Source organism: Balearica regulorum, chromosome 1, assembly GCF_011004875.1.
Source record: "Balearica regulorum gibbericeps isolate bBalReg1 chromosome 1, bBalReg1.pri, whole genome shotgun sequence".
Lineage (NCBI taxonomy): Eukaryota > Metazoa > Chordata > Aves > Gruiformes > Gruidae > Balearica > Balearica regulorum.
Window position 1 is genome coordinate 92,395,768 of NC_046184.1, and position 24,975 is coordinate 92,420,742.

The 24,975-nt window shown below is 38.4% G+C and overlaps 1 protein-coding gene across 2 annotated transcripts; it reads left to right on the forward strand.

Moving 5' to 3' along the window:
- Positions 1–106: 106 nt before the first annotated feature.
- Positions 107–23,632, forward strand: ATG3 (autophagy related 3). 2 transcript variants are annotated; one of them, XM_075766090.1, is made up of 12 exons: positions 109–288; positions 3,375–3,416; positions 6,692–6,741; positions 7,968–8,038; positions 9,771–9,878; positions 11,905–11,954; positions 13,827–13,908; positions 14,392–14,426; positions 15,200–15,355; positions 16,018–16,145; positions 22,372–22,440; positions 23,372–23,632. In XM_075766090.1, exons 1-12 carry the CDS (start codon positions 217–219, stop codon positions 23,451–23,453), a joined length of 945 nt encoding a protein of 314 aa, XP_075622205.1. In that variant the 5' UTR covers positions 109–216; the 3' UTR covers positions 23,454–23,632. The 2 variants fall into 2 exon arrangements, with proteins under 2 accessions (XP_075622210.1, XP_075622205.1); XM_075766095.1 differs by lacking the exon at positions 15,200–15,355 and having other exon boundaries at positions 107–288.
- Positions 23,633–24,975: the final 1,343 nt, after the last annotated feature.

Consider the following 24,975-nt stretch of genomic DNA (forward strand, 5'->3'; position numbering starts at 1 on the left):
CCCGCCCGCCGCGCAGGCGCATCGCCGCTGAGCCGGACGCGACGTTGAGCGCTGGTCTGTCGTTTTGTGTGTGCGACATGAGGCGGGCGGGAAGGGCGGGGCGCTGATCACGTGACCGGCGGGGGCGGTGCTGCCGGGGCGGCCGCCGCCGGGGAGATCGTTAGCTGAGGGGCGGGGGAGGCGGTTGTTCTCCTCGTGGGGCCCGCCGGCAGCAGCATGCAGAACGTCATCAACACGGTGAAGGGGAAGGCACTGGAGGTGGCCGAGTACCTCACCCCCGTGCTCAAGGTGCCGGTCCGCGCGAGAGCCTGGCGGGGGGGGCGGGGTGAAGTGAGGGGACGCGCGCTCCCTGAGCTGTTGTTGGGGGCGGGGGGGGGACGACATGTTCGCCCCTTCGCGGCGAGGCGTCCGTGGAGCCGCTGGGGGTGACGAGTGGTGGCCCCGGCCTCCTCCCGGGGGTGTCACCCGCAGTGCGGCCGCTGCTCGTTCGCTGGCGGCTCCTTACGGCCGCTCCCGCTTGCCTGTGCCTGCCTCTGCGCGGAGTGAGGGACGCCCACCCGTTCGCCCCGGGGGTCGCTCCCGCCGCCTTCCTGGAAGCCGCCCGGCGCCAGCGGCTTCCCTTGTCGCCTGGGCCGGAGGAACTGTGTCGCTGCGGTGGCTTTACGCAACCGGCGGAGGGTCTGTGAGGGCGTGGTGCTCTCACGCCTCCCCGGAGGAGGTGCGCTGTCAAGGGCGGGGGGTCTGTGCTGGTGCAGCCGTGTGGCGGCAAAGCCTTCGGCCCTCATCCTGCACCGGGGCGTACGGGGTGGAGGGAAGCTGAATTGGAGCTCACATCTCATTAGGGATGGGAGCATTCACCTGGGAGTTGCAGGCCTTCGAAGACCGAGTTGCAACTTATTTGTTGCTCTTTTCTATTAAAGTGGCTAAACTTTAGCTAATTGTGTCAGCAGGAATGGAAATCCAAAGGTGCTAGTGTATGGATAGGCTTAAGCCTGGTTTCAGGAATGGGTAGGAGTGCAGCTTCTTCAGCTCACACAGAAAAACCTTGTATCTCCATAATGTGAACGGGCATAAAGTTATGTAGCATAATTATTTCTGTGTCAGCATTACTATATTAGTACAAGCCTCTATGCACTAAAGTAACTGCAAATAGTAGAAATGGACTGTGTGGTTCTTGAGAGTGAATTGTAGCAGTCTGCTTGTAAAGGTGGTCAGCACAGCTTATAATTCCTGTTATTGCTTATATAGGTAGAAACAAATTGTAATTTTCTGCAGTTGTAGGACTACATCCCATCTACTGCCTCCCATTTACAAATACTTTTCTATGTAAAACTCAGCTTTGTATGTGAATGCTTAACTTGTCACCGGTTCTTTCGCTACTGATTTTTACATTTTTCAATGTTTTTGAAAAAATACTTCTATTGTAATTGTCTATGACAGCAACCTCTCTACCTATGGTTTTATGATATGACCTATATGCCTTATACTTTGCAGGTTACACCTTTGGGCAGACAGCAGCGATACTCAATTAGTAATTGAACTTGTCCTTCTGGTATATAGTGTGTTCTTGCCCGGATAGTGGACCTTTCTAGAGTTGCCAACCAGTGTGACATATATGGGCTGCAGTGAAGTTGTGACATAGAAGAGGGAAGTGACTTGTTTACTGTAGTACAGTTGCTGTTGCACAGCTGGTATAATAGTGGAGGAATTCCTGGGCCCAGATGTGCTATTGGGAGGAGGCAGGAGTTAAACCTCCCACAAATGGGAGGTGATAATATTAAGCATATGTGTTCCTTTTACAAGGGATTGAAATAAATACTCCAAATTGTTAACTTTAGAAAGAAACTAGACCTCTCTCAGTAGCTTACATACCACAGAATATACAGAGATGAAAAAGTGAACTATTTACCCTTAGGGAACAGAGAACGGATATTTTACGTGTGTTTCTGGAATTACTTAAGGAAAACACGTTTGTGCATGTTGTCTGCTGCTTATAGTTCATTGTTAGGTTAAATAGTAAGTTGTCTCCACTGTTCTGTTGCATAATGTGTTATTGGGAATTCTTAGTTTCACAGCAATCCAAATTGCTAAATTAGGGTTGTTTGAGTTTCTTTGATTTCTGTTAACTAGCATATAGTGATGTTATGGTGTTTGTACAATTGCTGTTTTGCTTATCTTAATATTGTTCTTAAATGTCTCTTCTTTAGAAATGGGGCAGAAAGGAAGTAATCAGTATTGTATGCAACAGGTGTGCCCATTTCATTTTACACAGCATAGGTGATAGCATGCACCAGGGTGAAGCATCAAGAATAACTAAGTTAAGCAGTGGCTGATTGTCTTCAGTGCTTTCCTAATGATAGAATAGAGTGAAGCTGTAGCAAAAAGTGAGGTGCTTTTCAGATGCTGCTTTTAGTCTTGATAGAAAAAAAAATAAAAATCATGAGTTCTTTAGGGCAGGAAGTTATTCAGTAATTAATGATGCAAAAACTTGAAAAGTGAACTGTTGAAATTGTATTCTTTTTCAACAGCCATTCTTAGGTAGCTCTAATGCTGGGGAGCAGTAGGTTTTCCTGGTGCTTGAGGTTTTTTTGGGGGGAACCAAAACAAAAACACTCTATAACACAAAAACGGAAGTCTGAAACAAAATACACTTATTCTAGATTTAAGTATGTTAAAAGTGTTGTGTCCTTAAACTTCATAGATGTCATCTTTAATGCAAAAGTTCTGAGTTTCTCCATGCAGTACTAAATCATGTTACTGCTTGCCATCTATTCTCTCCTACATAAAAAAATGACAATATAAGTAAGTCAAAACTGTTTCCATGGGGTGCATGATGGAGGCACAGAAATGGGTACCAAAAAAGTTAGTAACTAAGCCTTTCTACATAACTTTTTCTACCACAGAGAGAAGTCAGTTTGGTCATTTATTTCATGACCTTTCTTAACTGCAAAGCCTTGTGTTGATGCATTGCAGTACTGTTCAGTGCCTAGAATAGTCCCAAAGTCCTGACTGTGAGAATCACTGATTCCAACTGTGTTTCTGTCTCTTAATATCCCTGGCACTCAGTATTACATTTGCCAGTTCTTCACTATTGATATAATTGTCTGTAGCAAAAAAATTACTTCATATATGTGATCTTTTTTTCATAATACCCCACATCCTGCAACAAGTAATTTTTTTGGACCTTATGTTACAGGACATGTAATTAAGCTGCCTGTCAGCCCTGACAGAGGTTGCCTCCAAGCTGATTTGCAGATCTCTGTGGACAGAGCTAGTTCCAAGATAAAAGCAGAGCAGATGTTTGTTTTACCAGTAAAATGCAGTACTTTGATTTGTCAGCAGTTCTCAAAATTTCTAAACTTTCTTTATTGCAGGAGTCTAAGTTTAAAGAAACTGGAGTAATTACACCTGAAGAAGTAAGTATTTAGAAACTTTGAAATATATTTTGAAAGTAGTGATAGATTTTACTCAAAATTACTACATTCATCTCAAACGGTTCATGTCTTTGCCGACTAATTACTGCTTCTTGAAACAATTTCCACTAAGTGGAAGTTCTAAATGGCCTTTTTACTCTACAGATGAAATAGAGAAACAGAATTCCTTTTGAGATGACATTTGACATCTGAATGTTGGATGCTTTTTCCGCTGTTATGTTGTGAAAAGCTTGTAAGGAAGCTCGTGGTGGATCAACAGCCCCATTTGTTATGGGAGTTCAGGACTGAAACAGGAATATATTGATTTCAAAGGTCTTTCCCGTAAGCAATTCAAAGGGGAACTTGTATCTTGGGAACAGCCTTTGCCTACCTCACTTTTGGTTCCTTCCAAGGCTCTGGCTAAATCATTACCTATACTTGTCCACACCAAGTATCCAGTGATTATTTCCCCCCTCCCCTCCACCGGCTACTTCAGACCGGTTGTATTTTGGATTGCTGCCAAGCAGTTGTAGGTTTTTTTAAGGAGTATGCTGCAAAAAGAAACAAACAGAATTTTTTTCTAGAATAGTAAACCCAGTGATTGTGTAGTGCTATTTTGACTTCCCCGGATTGTGTAGTGCTATTTTGACTTCCCTGTTCTGCTTTTCTCATATTAAAGTGCTACTGTTCTGAAAATACATTATTTTTACAGAGGTATAAGAAAACAATGTTTAAACTGTTAGGTAGAATGAAAGAAAAATGAGACAGAATGCGCATATGTGAAGATGAGATGGAAAAAGATGGAACAAATGGTGACTGATGCATGTAGATAATGTGGACAGAATTATTTTTCCTAACATTGGTACCTAGCATTTTTCTGCTACGTTGCATGGCAAGCAAGCACTCGTGCTTTCTATGATCCAGAAGAGTACCGCTCAGAAAAACAGGCTTAGCAACATGGTATTCTGCTGTTCTGATAACCGTGTGTATATGTGTGTATATAAATGTTTATATGTTACATAATGTATTTATAATCTATATTATATGTAAACTCGTATAACAGAGAAAGTCTAGACAAATATTCTATTAGTGCTTAATCCTTTCTTGATCTATGGGAGAGAACCTTGCAGTAGTACTGAAAGAAAAGGTACTTTCTATAGAACATAGTAAGAACCACACTATGTTACATTAAACAATTTGCAGCGTTTGAACACCAGTAAGAATGCGAATAGTATGTATTCTTTGCATAAAGTTAGATGCTGATAGGATGAATAAATTGGATCCTTCAAAGTAGTAGTCACAGGAAACAATTATACAGCAAGATTGATTTTTTTGTTGTTGTTGTTTTGTTAAATTTAGATGAGACTGGATCGTGGATCTGCTGATTGTCCCTTTGACAGTCTTTCCTCTTCCCTCATGATTTTGGTCTTTATATAGTAATGATTGCTAAAGAAGAATTGAAGTCATCTATAATGATGCTAGGATGTTATCTTTGAATGAGTTTGGATTCCTTTGGTGATGAATCTCAGTTCAACAGTGTTTTAGTCCAAGACGACGGCTGTTTTGTAGACTTTGTGGGGGTCCTGTGCCTTGCCTCTAAATATGAATCAATTAGCATAAAGGCTAAAGATGACTCATCAATCAAACTCAACACCTACTCCCTCTTTTCATATATCTGTGTACTTGATTTAATTGCAACAAATTCTTGCCTGTCATCAGTTCTCACTAGTTAATACTTTAGAAAGATAACACCTGTCTTAACTTTATATGTAAGTACAGGCAAACTTTAAAAAAAAATCATTCTTTCAAGGAGTAGAAATAAGATGCTGTCCTAAAATTGATCTCTTGCCACTTTTGCAATATTGAATCAGGTATGAGATAGCATTAGTGCTTGAGGAATAGAAAGTGAAGCCAGCTAGATTAATTATGCTGCGTAAGCTGAAGAAAATGCAAATGAAATTTCAAGTATTGTTTTAGGGTTTTGCATCCATTAGACCCACAAAGAACACTTTAAATTTTTTTCATCTTTATAATATATTTTAACATTGGTGACAAAGTGTTCCAGTTCCTTGAACAGAGAATTTTACATAATTCTGGAGTTTCATGTGTTATTGCTTTTTATGTAAAGGCTTATGAGCTTTAAAATTTCCTTGTGTACTGGGAGGGATTGTTGTTTTCTTTAAAGTGAAGATTTCACTTTCGCTAGAGACTTTTGTTAGGAAATAAGTGAAAGAAAGGATTTTTGCAGAGATTAAATCTGTTAATCCATATGCAGTGCTTGTTGTGGTGTTTGCCACTACGCTGATATGCCTCGCTTTGGAGGACATTGCGAGAAAATGGCTGACACGCTGCAAGCCTGTTGTGTCACGCTACAACTTCTGGTCAGCTAGGAAGTATGTTGTTATAAATGGGCATTTTAAGATAAGAAAGCAACTGTAGCAATAGGTGTGCACCTCATTTTCAGAAGTAACTGCTGCAAAGACCACACAATTCCCTCTTCTTAAATGCAGGATTGCCTTCCTCAAGTTATGTGTACAAAAAATATGCCCAGTGGGTTAGACTTTGGGTGAATTTTGAGCTTGTACACAAGTGTAGTCTGAGTTTTCCAATATCACTTTGAAATAGTGATGTGATTTTTATAAAAGCCTTTCTCTCTGATACTAAGAAGAAATAGAGTGAAGATTTTTAAAAGCTATTTCTTCAAAACACAGTTATGCATAAGGGTTTTTTTAATGTACTAAGAACTTGGTCAACCATATTTATTTAACATCAGAGGTGAACTATCATAGTAATGGTCTGTTGCAGTTCTCTCACTGGTTCAATGAACTGATGTCAGCCTCACTTTTGCTCTTGCTGCAAAATTGTTCTGGACACTGATAGATAATTAAAATTATTTTTTTTACATTAAGCTCTTCATTGTCTTTCTAAAACTTTGAAGAGTGGAAAATAAGTTTCTTCATCACAAAGTAAACAATGTTACTGGGTCTAGGAAACTTTTTTTGCTTGTTAGGACTGGTAGGTAATACCACAGCTTTTCAAACTTTATCTGAATTTGCTGTTGTGCTTAGTATGCATTTCCTTCAGGTGAAGTTGATTTGGTCATTGAATTTTCATGGTTAGCTGAGAAATGGAGTTAAAAGAAAGCATTAAACTGTTACAAACAGTTACTAGTTAGTATCAAAGGGATGTGCAACTGAAATACTAATATTGAGAAAAATTGGAGATTGTTTTCTTATGCTATATTTAACATGACTTGAATTTTTTTCCTGCCTTAACAGTTTGTTGCAGCTGGAGATCACTTAGTTCACCACTGTCCTACTTGGCAATGGTAAGTAAAATCAAAAGAACTATGAGAGGCTAGCATCCCAATCTGTGCTTCAGTGTGTTTCCATTGGATACAACTATACAGTTGTCCCATTTCAGAATAGTACATGGACTCTTGCAGTACAACTGCTGGTTTTATGATGAAGCTATCTTTTAAGTCAGGCAGGACTTACTGCTCTGTGTAGTTGAGATTTGTTTTGGGATTATTTTGTTTTGTTTTCATAAGGCTATAGAGGAAATAAGCTAGTATGTACTGTGAATGCTTTCATTGCTTAGCTGCAGTAGCAGTATGTCTCTCTGAGCTTGTCTTAGTATTGGTGATTGAAAAAGCAAAGGCCATGTCCAGCTGGAATTACTAAGAACTAGTTGCAATTGGTGTATTTTAGACAAGCATTTGTTAGTTACATTTGTTCAAGTTGGCCCACAGTAGATCACTTTGTGCAGTGCTTGCCCTCAGAAATCACTTACAGGTCATGCACAATAAGGGTGCAAATAAGGTGCTTCCTCATGTTTTACCTGTGTCTTGCATTATAAAACTAATCACTTAATTCCTAGATGGGCAATTTCTGTGCGGTTGGTATCATCAAGGTTCTTCTCTGTACTGCCATGTGAAGAGCTGAAGGAGGAATTACATTGCTTGAATCATCATTTCTTGCCTTTTTACTGTCTCCTTAAGAGAAAACATGATATTGAGTATGGCCTATGTGCCAGTGGTTTGGAACAGGCTATTTAAGATGTTAGACTCTTATTCCAAACCAAAAACCTCTGAAGGTGAAAGCAAATGCTTGAGTAATGCGAGCTTGGCAAAGATTACTCAAGCTCTGGTGACTATGGGCAGTGTTTATATTTGTAGAGGTCTATTTCTTGCTTTTTCTGAAGTTGCTTTCTACAAACATTTGGGACTATGTTGTTGCCCATCCTAGAAAATTTCATACAGACTAGATTGTTCTGTCAACCTGTCTTTGCTTGGCCATCTCAAAGTGAAAGTTGTTTTTGAAGCAGAAAATAATTTTGATCCAAGACTCCATAGTTTAAGGGTGGCCATCCTTTTTGAGCCTATACCTATGTCAAAGTCTTTGTACAGACAAAAGTAAAGTTATAGCAAACAGATTCTGAGAATAGGTCAAGAGGAGTATGTAAAATGTTTCTGTTACAAATTGAAAATAGACAGGTTCTTTTGTTTGCAAGTCATCAAATTCTCAACCTTTTATGGTGCACTTCATTTTACAGGGCTTCAGGAGAAGAACTAAAAGTCAAGGCTTATCTGCCAACAGACAAACAGTTTTTGGTAACTAAAAATGGTAAGGCTGAAGTTTAATATAAGTTTTCTTAGGATTGATAGCATGGTTAACTGTGCTATCAACTCTACTGATTGTCTGTGTTGACAGGGGAAGCAAATATCTTGCACTTTGGATTTGCAACATTAAAAAAGTTTTTCGTGTGTATCTAAAATCTTTTCCTTAGACCAGTTGTTAGTAGGGCTTTATACTAGTAATGCAGCTTGGCTTGCTGAAGTAGAAATGAAGCTTAAACATTATAAACCTCCTTTTCTGCCTTTCCTTTCTCCCATCCTTCAGCTCATATTCAATGTCTAAAAGGAAAATATGTTTATTTTCCTCTTTCTTTTGGAAAATTTGGGCAATTGAAGTGTTCCCAAAATGTCTTTCACGGTGACACTGATACTTCTAGTTCCGATACAGAACTAATGTCATTATCCCTTTCAATAAGTATAATTTAAAATACAATTTTAAATCAAATTTTGATCACGTTCACGTTGTGTATATGTAATACTTGAGGTGACTACCTTAGTGGGTAAGAAAGCTAACATATTGGCACAAACATGGGGAAATCATTTTCTTGAAAGATCTTGTATGAAAATGTTGAAGATAATACCATTAGATAAACCTTCAGTACTAAGAACAGCCTGAGGAGGTTTTTACCTGCACTGGGTTGTATTTTATGCTTTGATTTCACTTCCTGGTTTATGGAGTCTTGCAGCGTGCTGTCATGGATAAATGCTTATAGTGGTGTTGGACAGACTTTCCCAAGATAGTCTTGATGACTGGATGGCCAAGTGATCTACTTTGTTTCTCTCTTCCCCTCCCCCCCTTCCACATTGCTCTGAAACTTCTAGATTGTATTTCAAAATAATGTGTTTGCTGCTGATGGTGACACACTGGCCTACCACCCAAGTAAAAGTTGTGGGCTATGGGTGAGGCCAGGAGCTATCCTGCAGGCCTCATTTTGGAAGTTTTTAGAGGACTTCACTGTGACTTTCATACCCCTCTTCTCCCTTTCTGAAAGGTCTAAGAGCAATTTACAAATGCTGCCCTTCACGCAACAGTTGTTTTTTCCACATTAGAAAAGGAGTGTTTTTTACTTTTTGTTTATGATATTGGAAAATGTCTGGTTTGCCTTAATCAGATATACATTCTTTCTTTGACTATTTTCTGAAAAGTTTCCATAAATCTGTACTTGAATGGCTCTGTAATGCATATGACCAAAGTTATTCTAAGTAACACATTAATTCTAACCTTTTCTAAACTTCTAGATGTTAATATATAATTAAACATACTTAATATATCACATAAATAGCTGATACAAACTTTTAGCGGAATTCTAAAGACAAATCAGTTCAGTAAACTGATGCTAATCCAGGCAAAGTTGTACTTACACTAAAAGTTGTTTACCAATGTGAAGAAAACTAATAGATTGTCTCCAGTTGTTAGCAAATGGATAGGCAGCCTAAGGAGACATGAGAAGTTAATTCTTTTCTAATCCTTAGGAGTTCGGATGAAAGTGCTCTAATGGGTTGCAGAAGAATGAACTTTTAAGGCTGCTGCAAGTGTTGTGCTGTACGTGAAATAAAATTCAAGTTCATGCTTTTGCATTTGAAATATATCTTTAGGCTTCCTTAAATAAGGATATATGAGAGGCTACCATGTTTCAGAAGGCCTTGTAGAATAATTTCTTGCTCCAGTCAGGTTTTGTATAGGAATGGGTGCATTCATTTTGTTTTGCAATTTTTTGCAGTGCCTTGCTACAAAAGGTGTAAGCAGATGGAGTACTCAGATGAGCAGGAAGCAATTATAGAAGAAGATGATGGTGACGGGGGATGGGTAGACACTTTTCACAATGCAGGTATTCAAAGTCTTGCTTCAGACTTTGTGTTTGATAATCTGAAAGATTTTCAGTTTTCACTCTTAGAAAGTAAAATCTTTCTTGCATGTAGACGGCTGTGTTCTGGTATCTAATCTGGAAGTAATAAGTTATGTTGCCAGCTACTCACTTGGTTGGTATATGACTGCTCACGTGTTTAACTGTATGCCTGTATATGCCTGTAAGTGCCTAACACTTATTAGAGGTGTTGATAATAAATTATTTCAGTATTCTCTTATTAAAGTTCTAGGAAGTTATTGGAAAAAAATGAGCAGTGTAGTAGCTCATTCCTTAGTAAGGAGATCCTGTGAAGAGAGTGCTGGTTTAAATTATTTGTTTGAATAATATGCAAATTTCTCTTTTAACGGAATTGCAAGTGAAGCATGTTGAGATCTTTACCTTGATGCTGACCTCATCTGACTTATTTTGGTGTTTCCCATTCTGTTGAATTGTTGGATTGAGCTGTAAGGGGGAATCATTGGAAAATAGCTATTATCTTAGTATCTGAGGTCACTGTGTGTGGGGGGGGGTGTACTAAAAAGAAAGCAAGTGTTGTTAAATAGAGGAGTGTGGGAAATGATCCTTTTTTTTTTTTTTTACACTAAGTCCTTAGATAAGCTGTGTTTATGGAGAAGTCTAAAAATTACTGCTTCCGTGAATCCATCTCATTAGCCTTCCTAGCACAGCCTCTTAGAAACCCTTTTGCTCTTTTCTAAGAATTGGCAATTTTATTAGTTTTAGTCTGTTTCTTTGTGTTCTATCATGAGTTAATAAAATTCTGTCTTTCAATGATGTTTTCTCCACCATTTCCAAACCTAGAAGGTATTTCACACAGTTTTTACTTTCTTTGATGTAAATTTTTTGCTGTAATGTGGAAGAAGTTCTCTGACTAAATAGTTCAGCCAGAGTGGGCAGAAAAGGGGTGGGAGAAGAAGCCTTTTGTTTCTATAGATGTACATTTTTTCATCACTGGTTATTCTTAAATGTATTGCAGTTCCTAATTGAACACCCCACAGTAAAGAAATCGTTTGACATAGCTGTGTCATATCCTTGAATTAAGGATGTGCTCTCCATCCCTGCTGTGGATAGATTCTTCTGCCAGGGTTTGGGCACCACGGTCTAGTGGCACAGCTGTAAGACTGACTAGACCTGGCCAGATCTCCAAATGCTGTCAAAGGACATAAAAGCTGTTTCCACCCATCTGTATAGATGTGCTTTATAACACCACTCTTTCTGGTAGGAAAAACCATATGTAAATGCTCCCACAGCCACCAGAAATGTTTTGTTTCCAAGCAGCATTCAACTGGCATTCCTTTTCTTTAACCAGTTGAGTTCATTCATCTATTTCTGCTGAGCAGTGACTTGATTCCAGGTTAATTCTCCATAATGATGTAACTTATTTTCAGCTGAAGAGTTAATTAGATAAATTTACTGTGTCAAAGCAGAATCTTATCATGTATCTCAGAGTACTGGGTGACAGCTGCAGTAAAACTAGAAAGCTAATGTGGAGGAATCCAAGAGTTGATACCAGTGTGATTTGGGGTGGTTTTTTACCCCCTGTCTTCTCAGTTAAAAGCGTTGAGTGTTCTGCTACATTATTGCTTTGTCACGAACACCTTGCTTTCAAGATGCTCAGAAATATTCATAAATGCATGCATTGCTCATGAAGTTCAGTTCTATTACTGTGACATGAATGCCTATCCTGAACTCATTTTTATGCAAAAACTCCTTAAAATAAAACTCCAAATTACTTTGCAGTGGTCCATCAACAAAATTTGTATGATGTGCAAGAGCTTGCTCCATGTTACTGGTATGGCTAGTTTATGGATGTGCAGCACCAAGCATGCTACCAATGCCAAATAAACAGCCTTTCAAATATCAGAATTGTTGTGAGATGTAAATTGGAAAGATCATATGCTGCTTTCTGAGGTCTCTGCAACCTTTTTCTACAGTATTCTGTAACAAAGAAACAAGCTTCTTTAATGCAAATTTCTTGTTCAATTAACAGGTATAGTGGGTGCAACAGAAGCAGTTAAGGAGATCACGCTAGACAGTAAGGTACTTGTTTTTAAATTTTCCTTTTGTTTTATTGCAGGACCTAAAGATAATAGAAGTCTTACCTGCAGCAATCTAGTACTGCCTGTGAAAGATTAAAATATACTTTTTTACTGGATGTGTTGCAGATATACTTTGACCTTCAGAGCCCGTGATACTAGTCTAAGCATGTGTATCTCCTTATTACTATGTGTTTACTGAGGCAGTGTTCTGTTTGGAATGTCTGTAGCCAGTGTGCTCTTGTGCCAGGCTTCTACAAACTGAAAATTAAATTCTGTTTATAGTGATGCTGCACCATTGTGTCTCAAGAAACTAATGTTTGGAGATTCAGTGTGAAGACATCTTTATACGGGAAAAATACTGTAGTGTTGTAAAGCATTTCTTCATAATCAGTAACTACTGCAAGCAGAGTTTTAACACATTTGGTCCTGTTTGACAGGCTTGTGCCCTCAAGTTTAGAAGTACTAAAACTGTTAAAAAGTATATGTCTTATGAAGTCATCAGTTTCTGCATGTATTTCAAAAGTCACTCTGCAGCAGGAGCTAGATCGGAAACTTAAGTCCTCAGGAAACTGAGAACAGTTGGAAGTGTTTGAAATAGAAATGTTAGCTACAGTGTTTAAGAAATGTGGAGAAAGTCACAGACACACAAGATGCTTTTAAAGATGAGTTGGTTGCTAAAGTGGAGTTCTGTCTGTGCGCTATGAGAGATTGTTAAATCACCCAAGCACAAAGCTTTGGATTTTAAAAAATAAGGGGAAATAGAATGGGCTGCTGCATGCTACCTCACAATGTAAACAGCTCAAAATGCTATTGATATGATGAACAGTGAAGTACATGTATTTCTAGTGGGATGGTGCTGAACATAGTAAAATACTGCTTTTTAACAAGTCAGTAACATAAGGGTGGAAAAAACACTATGGAATACCTAAAGGTGATCGCTGTTTCTACCAAACACAATACTTGCAGAATGTTGTTGTGATTCATAGCTGCTCTCGTGTTATGACTTACTACACTTCTAATACATTGTATGTAGAAAAACTTGCTTGTTGTACAGGATATCATTTTTTGGACCACACGTCCAATCCAGAAGGACAACTCTTTTTCTGCTAATGTCCTGTTTGACAAAGCACTTCACAACTTGGTTTCTTACTGTGTGTTTTCTTTCAATGAGGAAACCAGTCACCTGATGCTTACAATTAGAGCAGCTTCTAATTCTAATCATTATTTGGAGTATTCTCCTTAAAGTCTTTATGAAACCTGCGTAAATTGAGACCTTCCCCTCCTGTTTTTTTTCTGGGGCTGTCTGTTGGGTTCAAATGCTATCCATAGGCCCACAATGCCCAAAAGAAAAAGTTGGCGGAGAGCTTCTGCCATATTCATTTCTGTTGGACTGTGCTTCCTCAGGCAATATCAAAATATGATCTTTTTGAGAGTTTCTTGTTTTTTAAAAACAATTATGGAACTGTTGCACAGTTGGCTGTGGATTAGATCAAACAAAATATTAACCTGCATGTTTAGTCATAGCTGGTTAGTCATCGCCTTTCATTTGAGATAAATGTTGGGGTTTTTTTGTGAAAGGGAAATATCGGCTGTTTAACACCATGCTTATTCTTCTTTGCTTAGGAATTATTCCAGATTACGAAGTAAAAGGAGAACTTTTTAGCAGATTTTTAATGTCATACTAGGGGTTTGAAACTAAGTTTGGTTAATAAGCAAATATTTGAATTCAGTATAGTCTTTCTAAATATTGCAGAAATTATTTTTCTGGTTTGCTGTATGTATTGACTGGACTTAGACCTTAAAATTGCTGGTGCTGTTAGGCTGTGTAGATGCAGCAGTCTTTAAAGCAGTGTTTTCATTTTAACTTCTAAAGGATAATATAAAAATACCAGAACGTTCAGCATCTTGTGAAGATGATGATGAGGAAGATGAAGGAGAAGCTGCAGACATGGAAGGTATTTCCTTAAATTGGGTGGGATGTGCTTTATTTCAGACCTTTAACTAAAGCAGTATGCTCCAAGAAAACACTACTCTCTCTTTTCATGAAATGCATGCTGAAAAATTCAGCAGGCATATGCTCTTTATCATCTTTTGTATGGTCTTATTGATGCATATTCACTCTAACTGGTGTGCTGAAACCTGCATGAATGTTAGTGACTGGGAAATTAATTTGATTAGAGCACATCCAAGCAAGCAAAAATTAGGGATTTAGCACAGCTTCCCTCCTGCTTCATACCTGTACCTAACCTCATCATGTACTTACTGTAGTATTGGTCAAACTTGTATTAAAAAATGTATAGTCTGATTTGGGGATTGGGAAGTCTACTGGAATAAAACATCTTTAGATATATGGAGATTTGTTTCAATGGAATTGTCTTTGAATGAGAAATATAACTAGCTACAAGCTGAACACAGAATTTTATGGGTCTTCTTTTCAGAGTATGAAGAAAGTGGGCTATTGGAGACAGATGATGTGAGTGACCAGTTCTCTATCTTGTCTGTTACAATGCCTATCACTAGTATGAGCACAAGCAAAGTAAAAATAATAACAAATGGCTGACATAAAAAAGCTTGTTAGAGCAGTGGGATTACTGAGCCTGGTTTCTTATGCATTTGCCTCTTGCCAATCTACTGCAGTGACCTTAACTCTTAGGTCCTCAGAAATTTGGATCACAGTAACTTTGTGGGTTTTGCTGATCCCTTTCACACTGCTTACACACAGTGCTGTATTCACAAGAGGTAAAAAATGCAGTGCTTGTTCTTGAGGCTTACACGTGGAGAATGAGTGGCTTATAGGTTCAATAGATTACACTGATGTACCAGACTGTCATGAGAGAAAACAGAGGGCATCATTATTTGTGGCACTTTGCTAAGGTCTTCATGAAACCTGCATAAACTCAGATCTCTGCTTTCTGAATTTCATTGGTGTTGTCTGCTGGGTTCAAAAGTTATTGGTGAAACAAGGGAGGGGAATGAGACAATGCAGTCACGTGCTTCCTTAAGGAATAGGACCTTTTTTTAAAAAGTAAAAAACCCCACCAAAAATAAAACCAAGAACCACTTGGTGGGGAGAGAAATTGGTACTTCTAAAATAAAAGATAAAAAACAAACCCTAAAAGCCTTTCTTTTTTAATGTTCACTTAAGAACATTAATTTCAGTTTTACAGCTTTATGTAACTCCTTAGGATAGGAAAGGAAGGAGTCCAAACAAGGCTATACTAATGTTGTCATTTTACCTTGAACCAGGCAACGCTTGACACAAGACAGATTGTAGAAGCTAACAAAGCTAAAGCTGATGTTGGAGGGGAAGATGCTATTCTACAGACTAGAACTTACGACCTCTACATCACATATGACAAATATTACCAAACACCAAGGCTCTGGTTATTTGGATATGATGAGGTATGGTGATGTTGGTTTTTTTTCCCCAACTTCTGTGAAATTAGACTCACCGTGTCAAATAGGAAGGCTATTTTGTTGCTACTTGCTTATTCACAGTAGAAATTTAAAGGAAAGTATGAGAAAACCATTATACAGTCAGCGTTGCAGACAGAACTTCTGGTACTTTCTGGAAGTAGGAACAATTTCACTGAAAATTGTACTTGGTAACCAAGCACATTTGGAAGAAAGAAAATTATGCTTGTGTCATTTGAGTTGGTTAGCTCTGTAGAGCTAGTAATAACCTCAGTAAACTTAGTCAAGTTAAGCAGGTATGTGTTTTCTTGATCTTCAGAAGGAGAGGATTAGATAAACCACTCTTCTTTAATTGACTACGTTTCTTGAATTAAAGTTGGTATGGGCTTATGACTCAAATACCTAGATGGTTCTCAAATATATTGACTTTACCATTCACCTGGTAGATTAAAAACAAAAATTTGTGCAGTACTATTTCTACACCATATGGATTTTAACACACTCAGTTCTTTCACTGTACCTTCAGAACTGCTCTATATCAAATGCTTAGAATTTACAGTGCTTCATCAGTTAATGATGTTAGAATTGCTGAGAAGGAGCAAAAGATTGTTAGTAATGCTTTTGTTCTCATGTTCCTTTTTCCTACATAGCAACGGCAGCCTTTAACAGTAGAGCATATGTATGAAGATATTAGTCAAGATCACGTCAAGAAAACAGTGACCATTGAAAACCATCCTCATCTTCCTCCACCTCCCATGTGCTCAGTTCATCCATGCAGGTAAGTCTGTTTCTGGTCTGATTCAGCCTGCAGACACCAGGCACTTCACTGGTCTTGTTAAGGATTTGGTTCAGGTTTTCTGGATATATTTCCACAGTTGGCTGTCATAGTGGTCTGTTAGCTTCTGAGGGAGTATGAAAGGAAGATATCAGCAATTCTCTGAAGTCATCCCAGTGCTCACTGCTGCAAGTGTATTCAGCAGTTAGAGCTGTTTTCTCTCTACTCGGCTTGCTTTTCCTTCACTTCCCTACAGACTCCAGAAGATGGCAGACTACTAGAACTCTATAAAAGAAAGTTCTGCTATACTTTCATCTGCTGCTTTTTTGGGAGGGTAAGAGTATAATGTATACTTTAGGAGCAGAAAATGCTATCTGAATGTGAAATAACTCTCTCATTTTGTAGTAACTACCTTCTGCTCACCCAGAAGTCTTTGAAATTTTACACTGATAAATAGAGGTCCTCCAATTGCCACACTGAAATATTGGTTGAACACAAATGCAAAACACTTTTCTGCTGCATTGTCTACATTTCTTACCCAAGATATAGGGAGTCTGTAGTTTGACAAGCTGCACAGATTTTTTTTCTATGTCTTCAGAAGGTGCCTTTCATCTTAGATGTAGGCCCTAACGTCCTTTTAGGTGTCTTAGTGATACAGAGCCAATATCTTAAACAGCGTAACTCCTCAGCTTCTTGATAGTGTGAAGCTCTTAAAGATAAGAGACGCCCTTTGTAGTCTTGCATATGTTTTAAAAAATGCCCTAAAGAAACACTTCTGGGATCCATGGCACTAGCTGAGGTGTGAGATAATCAGCTTGTTGTAGACAAGCTTGTGGTAGGTTTTGCAGACTCAAATAATTCTTGTTTCTGATTTAGGAATTATTTGATCTTAAGGTTAGCTTTGAGAAGGGTATACCATTCTTTTGAGAGAGAGCGCGTGCAAGGAAACTTTGCACCAAGTAGTTCGTGGCTACTTTTGATCTTATTTTGAGGACGTATATTCATGGGCTTTGTAAATCTGTATCTCGTGTTTCTTCCAGTTCACAGTTCTTTAACTACTACTGTGCAACAGTCTTGCTTTCACCAAGCACTCAGGCTTATGTCTGGATAATATTGAGCAGAGAAGCCATTGTACAACTGGGAAATGGCTTTTTCCCCAGTTTAGCTGTCTTGTAGAAAATGAAGTGATATAGTTAATTGTTGGTCTCTAAATCCTCAGGTTTAATTCTACACTAACACAACAGACCTGTGAAAATGTCAGTCTCAGTGCTCTAGAGTAGTATAGGAAGTGGAACTTAGAAGTGTTAGGAAAAGAATAAAAAATAAACCAGAAAACAGCATAAAGCCTCTATTAATCTGTGGGACCACTCACACATTGAATACTGTAGTGCAGCTCTGGTCATCTGTTCTGTAGCCTGTGAGATGAAGGAAGACCAAAAATGGAAAAGATGCAGAGGGGCTGTCTGGCATAACTGAGATTATGAAGCTCTTTCCCATAATAAATGATTGAATAACCTGGGACCAGTTACGATTTCAGTGACCTTCATCATGAATGGCACAGAAGAAGTAATAGGTGTTTGTTTCTTTCCAATAGCAAAACTGGTGGCATTGAATGCTACTCACTGCTGGCATGTTCAAAGTCAGAAAAAGGATTAAACTCTGCATACAGCACCTAATTAAACTAAATTATTTATCTAAGCAATGTGATGTTAATGAAAGAAAAAATTGTCAAGAGTTGTTAAAAGTGAAGTTATTAGAATGCTCTTGAATTAGAAAGTCCCTAGGTTGCATACTGCTGGAAACTAGTAGCACTTCAGGGGAAGCATTACTAGGTACTTGCTCTGGGCTCTTTCTTGAGCACGTACTATAAGATAGTAAGCAGGATGAGGTAGACCTTTGTTTGATCCAACAAGGTATTCTTGTACTTTATATGAACATATCAGTCTTAATATGTCAACCTCTTAGTGACTTTGTCTTATTGTTTGCTGTCTTCAGGGTTTTGGACAAAAAAAATGGATGCAGCTTTTTGTGCAACTAGTGTGTTGGGTTTTTTGAAGGAGTGTCAGGTGAGATGAATGAAGGCAAGGTTTAACAGACTGACTAGGAAGAAGATTAGTAGAAGAAAAGGAGGAGAAAAAGCCTGAAAGCAAGGCTTAATTTAGTGATTGCTGGAAGCCCAAAATAAATTAGTTGGGAAGAAGCTCGTGTTGATGGATGCAGGCTGGGAGGGTGCTTTCGGAAGAAACAAAGATGACTAGCTATTTGGGCATGACAGCCCTAACTGACTAGGTAGACCTGTGGGGTTTATACCGGGCTGTGGCTGCACTGTAATCTGCTTAATTTTGCAAACAGCTTTGCAGAGTAAGAAGCAATTTAATGCTAGTCTGTGAATTTGGATTGAGTCTTCATGGATAAGAGCTCTGTGTGCGTGTTTTCACTTCTTCCTCTGGGGCCAGTGAAGTGCCAGTGCCTTTATGTAATCCACATCTATGCTTGAAGAAACGGTTTGCATCACGACACTTGTTCCAATTAGTCTTTTAAGCTTGAAAGAGATGATCAATATTGCAGTGAGACAGAGTTGTCAGTCATCTTAAATGTGGAGGAAACTGTGTAGTCCTTCCCAAAAAGTAATCTAGTTGACTGGCAACTGCTTTACATTAGAAAGTTCGAAAAGGTCATCTTGAGACTGCGAAGAAAGAGGCTAGCAGCATATCTAAAATGCTGTTTTAAGCATGTTCTCTTACTCTCCAAGGTGAGCTATTCTATTTTCTTAAATTGGTAAGGCTAACAGCTAAGAAGGTCTGAGCTTGAGGTGAAAAATAATAGCTAAAAATGTTTATTCTTAATTAAGCTAGGAAGTCCTAGTGTTTAGCTAGCTCTGCTGCTGTTACTTTCCCCGCACGTTACAGGAATTGTGTAATGTAGGATATCTGGATGATCCTAAACTTACTTGGCTGTTTGTTGTGACGTGTATATCCCTTTGTCATGCGTCAGAGAAAGGAAAGAAACAGCCTGCTGTCAGCTGCTTGAGATAGCTTCTATTTTGAGTAGTTAGTTGAAACTGTTCATCGTGCAGCTCTGCTGTACATTGTATTTCTTGTCAGCATTTTTACAGTACTGGGAGGAACACAGTCAACTTCCTCATTAATTGCTACAAACTAGTTTAATCAAAATTGTCAGCTTTTTTATGTGGGTCTTATGAAGGGACTAGCAAACTAGTTAAAGTGTGTTGAGTAGTTACAATTAAATCTGAGTTATTGCACTAATTCCAAGGGCTTGTTTTTTCTCCATTTCAGAATAAATGGTGATAGGCTTCTGAACTCTTTTCCTGTCTTAGGTACTCTAAATATCTGCAGGGAAGTGACGAGAGGCAATTGCAAGGATCAAGGGATTGTAGATCTTAAAGTTAACTGACTATTGTGGATTCTGAATGCTTCTTCTAATGATGACATTTGTGGGTTTTTCCATACCTGTCTCATTGTATGTGAGCAGTAACAGACAGTGAATCAAATTAATAGGCAATTTTTTTTTTCTTGAAAGTGCACTGTCCTAAAAAGTCTTGCACTTTACCCTCTGTTAAGAAAACTGATGGTTGTTGTCCACCATGCTGAGAGCCCTGTGGAAGGTCTTTTCATCTCTATGAACTTCAAGAGGTGCGAATAAGCCATTTCTGCTGTTGGGGTTTTTTCCCCATATGTCAGGAAGGCTGTTATTTTTTACTCTCTGATAGTATATATTTCCCTTCCAGCTGATACTCAGCCAATGTCAGTATGTCAGCTGTGCTGAATTCCAATGCAAAGTTAATAACAAAAATTTTGACTGACAGCTTTGTCAATTGCAAAGCAGGAGAGGGATTCTTCAGCTGGAGAGAGAACATTCCTGATAAGAGCATAAAGGGTCATCTAATCAATCTAAGAAATCAGCTTCTTTCAACTTATTTTTAACCCCTTTAATGTATGGTCTTAAGTCTGTATCTGAATTTATTTTCAATAGGGACAGCAGTAATTCTGACTTGGAATATGAATAATAACTCATTTATATTGAACCATCTCAAGAGCTGGTTGATATACTGGAAAGTAAATTAGGTGATTTTAGTAGATGTTTTAAATGTCTGATCTATTTGATAGCTCAAGTGATCTGCAAACAGGTCCTGGAAAAAACATATTTAGTCATCTTGACTTAGGAGTTATTTCTGGGGACTTTTATTCAGAAGTAAAAAATAAATAAATAATAATAGATTGAGATTTCTAGATAGCAGGATATTTTGGATGATGTTTCTTCCAAAGTTGTCTTATTTCTTTCCATTGGGGGGTATACATACTTCATATTAATTCCTCAAAATTTTCTTATAGCAGGAAACTGAAAACAGGAAACAAACTTTTGAAAGTGTATAAAGCACCTGCAAAGCTTTTCATGAGTAACTGTAGGACAGTAAGAATGACCATTACTGTGGCCATTATGAAATTCCAGATATCTAACTAGTCCTTAGAAAACAGAAAAGAACAAATGTCATTAAGATGTATGAAGTTGAGCCAGTATCCTGTTAAAGACTTCTAATAGCTGTAGGGTGATCTGTATTCTGTGGCTGTACAAAAAACAGTCCACCATTATGGATGAGGTCAAAGCTTAAGTTTTAACAGCAGCCAAGTTCCCATCTGGAAGCAACTGGCCTTGGCACCCAGACAGCGTGTGTTCTGCAGAGGAATCACGAGGATCCAGAATTGGAATCAACTATGAGGGTTAGCTGATTTGCAAAGACCAGCAGCCCAGTGAATAACAAATGCTGACCTTTACTATTTCTCCAGACTTGCATGTTCCTGTTTACAATGTGTCTTGGTAACTTTGCAACAGCTTCCTTCCTTGTGTTTGCAGTTGCTGGCAGCATGATTAACTTTGAAGGTAACTACTAAATGCTGGTTACTGGTCAGCTATTTAGATTTGCATAAGGCTATCAAAGCGTGGTCAGAAAGTTATGCAAACTCTGCTTTCCACTCTTCCGTGTTCTCAGTGGGCACATAGGGTTTTTCAGGACGGGTATTTTAAACTACTGCTGTTAACTGGCTTGCAGTGTTGTATAGCCCTATATGACCTCACTGATTGCCTAGAGAATCATGAATTTAAAGCAAAGTTGAAGTGTAGGTAGAAGTAAGATGAGTTAATACAACTTGAGAGTTTGTGTTAAAAATAAAACATCAATTAACCATACAGTAGTTTTCCCCTCTGATTTGGTAAGTTCTTCATCCCCTGGTTTATGGGGTATAAGAAGGATCCTGAACATTACTTCTGAATTGTAACTGGTCATGAAAAGATTTCAAGTCTTCATCATTGGAGATACTCCAGACCAGACAAGGTCCTGAGCGATCTGTTCTAGTTTACTGCTCGTCGAGCAAGGAGGGTTGGACTAGATGATGATCAGGCTCTTCCAACCTTAGCTATTCTGTGATTCCATGTTATATTCCCAGGATCACCTTTGTACATAAATGTTTGTGTGCTTCATAGTAGGTCTTGCATGTCACTGATGAATTAATGTCAGAACAGTAGCCCAAGGAAATGTTTGTCCTCCCCCGTAGTGCTTTACAGTAACAGTCACGGGAGAGAAGCTGGCTTAGAAACTGTTGATCTGCCATAGAACCCAAGTTACTGGCAGAGAAAGTTTCCATACCCTAAGTCAGTCTCAGAGCAACTGTTCTGAATTTATGCAGGATTGGTTTAGCCTGCCTTTCCTAGGAAACTGAATTGTTTAAGTGTTTGATACTTCTGAAGCTCTACAAAGTAAGAGTGTGGCAGAGGCAGCTAAAAAAGTTGGAGCAATTTCTAGGCATCATTTTCAGAGGTCATCTGGGAACTTGTGCTGGCTAGCTGCTGGTGAGGATTACCTTCAGGGCACTTACCTGGTGGCTTCTTTGGCATCTAGCAATTATAAATTACACTAGTGACAAGCAATATGTATTGACTCAGGCTACATTGTAGCTACATTGTAGCATGGAACATCTTTCTATTCTCTTGTGAAAGTAAGGAGCTGGCAAATAATGTTACATTCATCGATTAATATTAAACTTTCAGTTATCATTGGGATTTTTTTTCCATAGTAAACTGAAAGTTTCCTCTTCCTGCTTCTGAAGCTAACAGTCTAAAACTATTTAATTTGCGCAAAACCTAATCTTATTGAGATGAAAAGGGAGTTACTTTTTCTTTAAAGTATTTTCACTGTTTCTGGTCTGTTTTTCAGGCATGCAGAAGTGATGAAGAAAATAATCGAGACTGTTGCAGAAGGTGGGGGAGAACTTGGAGTTCACATGTATCCTTTTTCTTTACTACACGATATTCGTAGAGATTTCTTGCAGTGTAAAGAGCTGTTACCTCAAGGTATTAAACTAGAATGCAATTGTGTGTGAAAACAGTAAACAACTGTTTGTGGTAGCACTTCCTAGAGTTCTGGGATGAGCTGATTTGTGCAAACAAATGCTGTTAATCATTTGGGGGGAGGGTACTGTAGGTAGCTGTGAATATAAAACTGAGATCCCAGTGTAGGAAGATGATGTTCGAGGTTCATAGACTCTGGCCAGAGTGTAGTCACTCCTCTTGGTACAGCAGCTTCTGTATTAGATTTGTATCATGGATTTATTTCTGAAAGATGTAGAGGTCCCATTATTCTCTGCTCTGCATGTGAGCAGTATCTTGTTAAAACATTTAGCTGACAAAAAAGCAATGGAAATTACTGAAACAGTTTTGAACATCAGTATCAAATGCATCACAATTAGAGTTTTCTTTTAGCATGTGACGGATCTTAGTTATGCTTTGTAGTAATTCATACTGTGTTTTCTGACTGAAGTAACCTCCATGTTGGAAGCAAACGTGTCCTTTCAAAAGAGTGTTCTGACTGCTTTTGCTGCTATGAGGCAAGCAAGGGGGGATTACTGAGCAGCTATAGGCCCTGAATCAGTAAATTTCTGTCACTGTATGAGTTGAGACTTACTCAATTTGTGTAGCAAGCAACTGAAACTGAACTGGAAAGTAACTTTTCTGGCAAGGTAGTTCAAGTCTTCTACTCCTCAATAGTTAGAAACAGCTTATTTTCAACATTTTGATTATTCTTTTTGCTATTGCTAAACAAATTGAGGGGTTTTCCTATTAGCAAGAAATACTGTTGAGCAGGCTATTGAATGTGACTTCTGCTTGGTTTTACAGGATTTCTAGCTATTGCACATTTTCCTTAACAAGAAACTCAGGTACCTTCTTATTTTCTTGAAATTTGTACAGGCAGTCATTCCAACGATAGAATATGACTACACGAGGCACTTTACAATGTAACTAAAATCAGAGATGTCCTCCTCTAATTATCAAATCTTTTTTTAAATAACCCATCCATGTGACTTATACAACGTTATACACAATTTCTGTAACTAACCTTTTATCAAGTTGATGCATTAAAATAAAATGTTCCATTACCAGCCTTTTTAATAAAAATCTTTGCGTGTAATATAAATAAATCCCTTTCATTCCTATATAGACACTGCACTAAGAGATGGGATTTTTTTCTCTGTAATTCCTTCCATTTCCTTTCAACAGAAGACTATTTTTGTCTATATTGGAAGCTAAAATCCACTTTCCGAGTAGAAGCCTAAAGCTTTTGGCTTCATTGCTGATTCCTGAAAATGTGAAAATTTTTATTATTTTTTTTCCTCCCATTTAAATTCACTCGAGACCTATGTGGTTTTTTCCTAGTTACAAATGGTTATATTTCCTCTAGCTGGAGGAGGATTTTGAAAGCTGAAAGAAAAGTGATCATCTTGTTAGGAAAGTTTAGTTTAAGATGTAGTCAAAATAGCTGAAGCTAACCAGTCTTTGAAAGGTGATTTACACTTGAATAAGACAAGTGGGTTGAGATGGATTTTTTTTTGGGGGGGAGGTGGGGGGGGCAGGGAGACAAAGCTGGAATATAGTATGTAGTATGTTCATCTTGTAATAAAGGCAAGAAGAGTCTTATTGACAAAATTACAGCTTGGGGTTAAAGGGAGAAGATTGCTATGGTAGAGCAAGGTTCAGTCTTGATTACTTGTCTGCCAGCTACAATAACTGGTAGTCTTACAGTGTGGTTTCCTTTTTTGGGGTAAATATACATGGAGTTGTTTATGAATTCAAATATTGCAGATGCATCCAGGCTTTAGCAGCCACTTTCTGCCCTGTGAAATTGAAAATGAGAGGAGAGGATCAACATATATATATGTGTATGTGTGTATTTATATTTATTAGGTTCACTTAAACTCTGTTTAGCTTTCAGGACTGCATCTTTGTCTCCCAAACATCCAACTTGCATTCTGCAAGGTAATCTGAAGTTGGATGTCTGCAACTGACTGAATTTACTGTTGGGTAGGAAGGTTGGTCCCTGTCCTGGCTCAGCTGGTCCCTGTCTTGACTGTCCTCTGTACCATGCTCTTACTTACATGAGAGCCTGTAATCGAGTTCTGTGTATTATGCTTGAATTGGCTTTCCTCTTTTGATATCTATCTTCATTTCCTCTTTTTTTGGAGGATATCTTAAGCAATGTCTATGTAAGTGAAGAGTAATGCTAGTTGAAACCTGTTAAAACTTAACCACACCCACTGAGTCATGCCATAGGATTTTCCCAATCAGACTCATCTGAAAGATGTTTTGAGCTTTTTGGCAACAAAGGAAGTAGCTGTCCTCCACCCAGCAAATAGGGGGTTTTGGAGGGGAGCAAAGAGGGAATATGACTTAAAATAACCAACAGTGATAGATATTTTTTCCTTTGCTCCATCAGAATCTTTGAAACATCCTTCTCTCTAAAAGGTGTCTATTCTCCTTTAGGAAG

Excerpts from the sequence above, each read along its gene's own strand:
- ATG3 (XM_075766090.1), top strand. The coding sequence starts at position 217 with ATGCAGAACGTCATCAACACGGTGAAGGGGAAGGCACTGGAGGTGGCC. Across the intron at positions 14,427-15,199 it reads GGCTATTGGAGACAGATGAT|GCAACGCTTGACACAAGACA; the intron begins GTGAGTGACCAG and ends ACCTTGAACCAG. Across the intron at positions 22,441-23,371 it reads GGAGAACTTGGAGTTCACAT|GTACCTTCTTATTTTCTTGA; the intron begins GTATCCTTTTTC and ends CAAGAAACTCAG.